Source organism: Sitodiplosis mosellana, unplaced genomic scaffold, assembly GCF_009176505.1.
Source record: "Sitodiplosis mosellana isolate CC-2019 unplaced genomic scaffold, AAFC_SMos_1.0 Smas_scaffold_1, whole genome shotgun sequence".
Taxonomy (NCBI): domain Eukaryota; kingdom Metazoa; phylum Arthropoda; class Insecta; order Diptera; family Cecidomyiidae; genus Sitodiplosis; species Sitodiplosis mosellana.
Window position 1 is genome coordinate 9,847,852 of NW_022595244.1, and position 3,763 is coordinate 9,851,614.

Genomic DNA, 3,763 nt, shown 5'->3' on the forward strand with positions numbered 1-3,763 from the left:
GTAATGTAAAATACATTCAAAAAATTCAATAGAAAAAAATCATAACGAATATTTTTCATTCCCTTTTGTGTGGATCTTCTTCGAATAAAGTAACACACTTGAGCATATCAGCACCACTATAATCGCAAAACTAACTATGTTGGATGCAGACAAATTGTTGTCGTATTTCCATACGATTGACAGAATGCTGTTACCCATTGAATATTTTCGCACATTGTGACCAACAATGCGTTTGAAATACGATCGAGAATTGTAGGCGGCTACGCTGCATCGAAAAATCAATTTCCCCACTATGTATTTTTGGAAATTCAAACACATGACAAAGCTAGTAAATATGGATGTGGTTGTGCGTTGATCAGCAACGGGTGGGTTTTAACTGCGGTCCACTGCTTTCAAAACAAGGAAAGCTTGACCGTGCATCTGGGGAAAATGGCATTGAATAAGCCTGAGCGTGGACATGTTCCCATTTCTGTTGACAAAAAGCATTTCTACATTCATCCATACTACACACGAAATAATACTAGGCATGACATCGGTCGGTTTTTCACATATAATCAATTCAATTTGAACAAATATTCATTTTGAATATAATTCTAATTTAAATAGGTTTGATTCATTTGCCGCGCAAAGTTCTGTTTTCAGAGCATATTCAACCGGTAAAATTACCAACCGCATGCAAATCAACATTACATAATATTGACGCTTTTGCCATGGGCCATGGTATAACTAGCGATGATGCCAGTACATGTAATGAGTTGATTTTTTCTTTCTTGAAAACTCTTTCGCCAGCCGATTGTCGTGATACGTTTCCAGTTTCTTCAAAACATACAACAATTATCTGCGCTCAAAATGCTGTTAAAGGTCAATCGGTTTGCAGGTAATTTTTTGGATAATGCTTGCCATGGGCTTTAGTTATGATAAGATTTTTTCATTTTATAGAGATGATAGCGGCGGTCCACTAGTCTCGCGGGCCAATGGCACTTTGATTGGAATTTCAAGCGGCGGTAAAGAAATGACAAATAATTGAAATTTTTGATATAAATCGTATCATTCATGCCATTTAGGCGTTTTACAGATGGATGTGACAAAGGCCTGCCGCAAGGATTCACAAATGTATACCCTTATCTCAGCTGGATTAATCATTACACCCGTTTGAACACTCCGACTTGTTGATTGCCAATCAACCAGATTTCGTAATACAAGAATTTGTATAAACCGAAATTGGCCGAAATGGTTAGCAACTCGCTTTGAATTTTCGAATTATCGCAAAACTTGTACACACAAATATTTATTAAATAAACCGTTTTTCTTCGAATTATCTATTTTCATTATTACATGAGTTGATTACAAGGTATACATATATTTCACATCAAAATCAAAAGGTTGGCAATTCCAAAACCGTTTCGCAATCTGCGCAAATTCACAAAAATGTTGTTTCTCGGAATGTCTGGCAAAAGATAAAAAATCTCTACATTCAAAAATTGATAAATTTCTTCCATTTAAGTTTCGAGTTAAAAGCGTTTGAATCAAAGCTGAAGCACTCGAGATATCATTGGAAAGATACTGAAATTTGGAGTACTTTCAACTAAGAAACATTTACACACATTGTCTGGTTTTTCATTCTTTTTATACGGTAGAAAAATTTGTGTTCGATAAACCAAATTGTACTCGAAGCAATTGTGCAAACCGCTCCGGTTTGTTTCAAGTGTTTTTGTTCAAATTTTACAGTCAAAATGAGACATTTACTCATTATAGTTTTGATTGCTTATTCGCATATACAAGCCAGCAACGCATTTGAAATGCAATCAAGAATAGTTTACGGATATCCGGCTCAACCAGCACAGTTTAAGTTCTACGTTTTTCTGGAGATCACAAAACAATGAAATTCTACCTAATCTGAAGCAAAAAACATTCACGATGATGATCAACTTTAACACATGTCCAAATGTTATATTTTCTATTCGATTCAATTTATCGATAAAATACTCAATTTATTTCTCTTTATCAAATTAAAATCGTTCAAAAGCACATGAAAAGAGTGGTTATCTTAAGGCTTCATATGATTCAGAATCCAATCCAAATACTGGTCGACTCGTGTATAGACTCCTGGAAAGTCTGGTGTTCCACATTTCGATAAGCCGAACGATACAACGCCAGCCAAATAAGTGTATGGCACCTGAGCGGTTTTGTCGAGTCCCATCAATGGACCACCTGATTGATTATTCATGGAGAAAGAAAATCGTCAGCACAATTCTAATCAAATAATATAGTTAAAATGTGTTTCATTACCAGAATCACCCTGACAACTGTCTTCGCCTGCCATAGAAAATGAAATTAAGATGAATTAAGTATTAGTTTGTAGTGGAACAAGAACCAAACATATATTTACCATCTTTGCCGCCGGCGCACAATTGTGATTGAATCAAACGAATGCCAGTGGATTTTCTGTATAGTTCATTGCATCGATCCCAATTGAAACCATCCACTTCAACTTTTAATTTCACATCGCTCTTCGAACCTGTAAAATCGATGTATCGTGAGTTTTCACTCAGTTTTTATGCTTATCCAATTGCACGTACCTTTTTCAGTCTTTCCAAAACCGCTCGTAAACAATGGATACCGATCGAGGTTTTGGCTTCTTAACGTGCGCGAAATTGGAAGACAAATCGGCCGAATGAAATCGGTAAATGAAACTTGTCGTCCAAGACGCAACAATGTGATGTCATCATTTTGTAATTGAGAGTCGGGCGCATAGTTTTCATGTACAATAATCTCAGTGATTGGCACATCGATTGCTGGATCAGCGCAGTCACCCTTCGTAAGAGAAAAACACGAGTGTTATTCAATGAAAAGACGATAAAGGCTTGCCAGAAATGACACATTTCTTTTCTATTGAAAAATCATTTGAGTAATTCAAGTGGAATGTAAAAAGTGACACTTACATCAACACAATCAACTTCAGTGCGCGTATCATGTTCACCCAATCGAACTGATGTCGGCTTGAATCGGCTTTGAACCACACTTTTTGATTTTATGCAATGCGCAGCTGCAATAAAATGAGATTCATGTTAATTTCACAACGATTACGAATGAATTTGATCAGACAAACCAGTCAACACGTATTTTTCATTAATAAGCGATCCGCCACAGAAAAATTGACCTTGATATCCACCTGCAATTCAGAAATAACTTAGGGATTGTTCTTTAAAAATTCAAATCAATTAATTACTTCTCGTGTACTCGATCAGTGCCAACCTGTGAATTGTAACAATATATGTGAATTGAACAAAAAAGGAACTCATTTGGAACTAATTACCATGGATATTCACCAAGCGCAGTCTCCATGCCACCTACGATGCGGTCGCCAAGTATTTCAGTTCCACAAGTACCTGGTTTAGGTAGACTACTTTCTGGAAAACGTGATGAGGTGGATTGTGATGATTGATCAAAGCCAGATGATGGTCGGTCTAAACCAGATGATGGTCGATCGAAGCCAGACGAAGGCTGATTAAATCCGTTGGATGGCTGGCCAAAACCAGACGAAGGTTGATCGAAGCCAGATGATGGTCGCTCGAAGCCAGATGATGGTCGATCGAAGCCAGATGATGGTCGATCGAAGCCAGACGAAGGCTGATTAAATCCGTTGGATGGCTGGCCAAAACCAGACGAAGGTTGACCGAAGCCAGATGATGGTCGCTCGAAGCCAGATGAGGGTTGATCGAAGCCAGATGATGGTCGATCGAAGCCAGATGATGGTCGATCG

The 3,763-nt window shown here is 37.7% G+C and overlaps 2 protein-coding genes across 2 annotated transcripts in view; one reads left to right on the plus strand and one right to left on the minus strand.

Moving 5' to 3' along the window:
• Positions 1-429: 429 nt before the first annotated feature.
• LOC129578705 (trypsin-7-like) lies at positions 430-1,490 on the plus strand. Its single transcript, XM_055467687.1, has 4 exons — positions 430-535; positions 607-877; positions 940-1,004; positions 1,065-1,490. The coding sequence occupies exons 1-4, from the start codon at positions 430-432 to the stop codon at positions 1,154-1,156; spliced, it is 534 nt and encodes a 177-aa protein (XP_055323662.1). The 3' UTR covers positions 1,157-1,490.
• Positions 1,491-1,965: 475 nt separating this feature from the next.
• Positions 1,966-3,763, minus strand: part of LOC129580538 (serine protease easter-like) — a 3,124-nt gene continuing 1,326 nt past the window's right edge. Inside the window, exons 4-11 of the mRNA XM_055471049.1 lie at positions 3,317-3,716; positions 3,230-3,255; positions 3,110-3,172; positions 2,943-3,046; positions 2,580-2,814; positions 2,390-2,518; positions 2,290-2,316; positions 1,966-2,211 (exon numbers count right to left, since the gene is read on the minus strand). Coding sequence (XP_055327024.1) covers positions 2,048-2,211; positions 2,290-2,316; positions 2,390-2,518; positions 2,580-2,814; positions 2,943-3,046; positions 3,110-3,172; positions 3,230-3,255; positions 3,317-3,716 — 1,148 coding nt within the window. The 3' untranslated portion in view covers positions 1,966-2,047. The remainder of the gene's footprint in view (positions 2,212-2,289; positions 2,317-2,389; positions 2,519-2,579; positions 2,815-2,942; positions 3,047-3,109; positions 3,173-3,229; positions 3,256-3,316; positions 3,717-3,763) is intronic.

Excerpts from the sequence above, each read along its gene's own strand:
- LOC129578705 (XM_055467687.1), top strand. The coding sequence starts at position 430 with ATGGCATTGAATAAGCCTGAGCGTGGACATGTTCCCATTTCTGTTGAC. Across the intron at positions 536-606 it reads TAATACTAGGCATGACATCG|GTTTGATTCATTTGCCGCGC; the intron begins GTCGGTTTTTCA and ends TAATTTAAATAG. Across the intron at positions 878-939 it reads AAAGGTCAATCGGTTTGCAG|AGATGATAGCGGCGGTCCAC; the intron begins GTAATTTTTTGG and ends TTCATTTTATAG.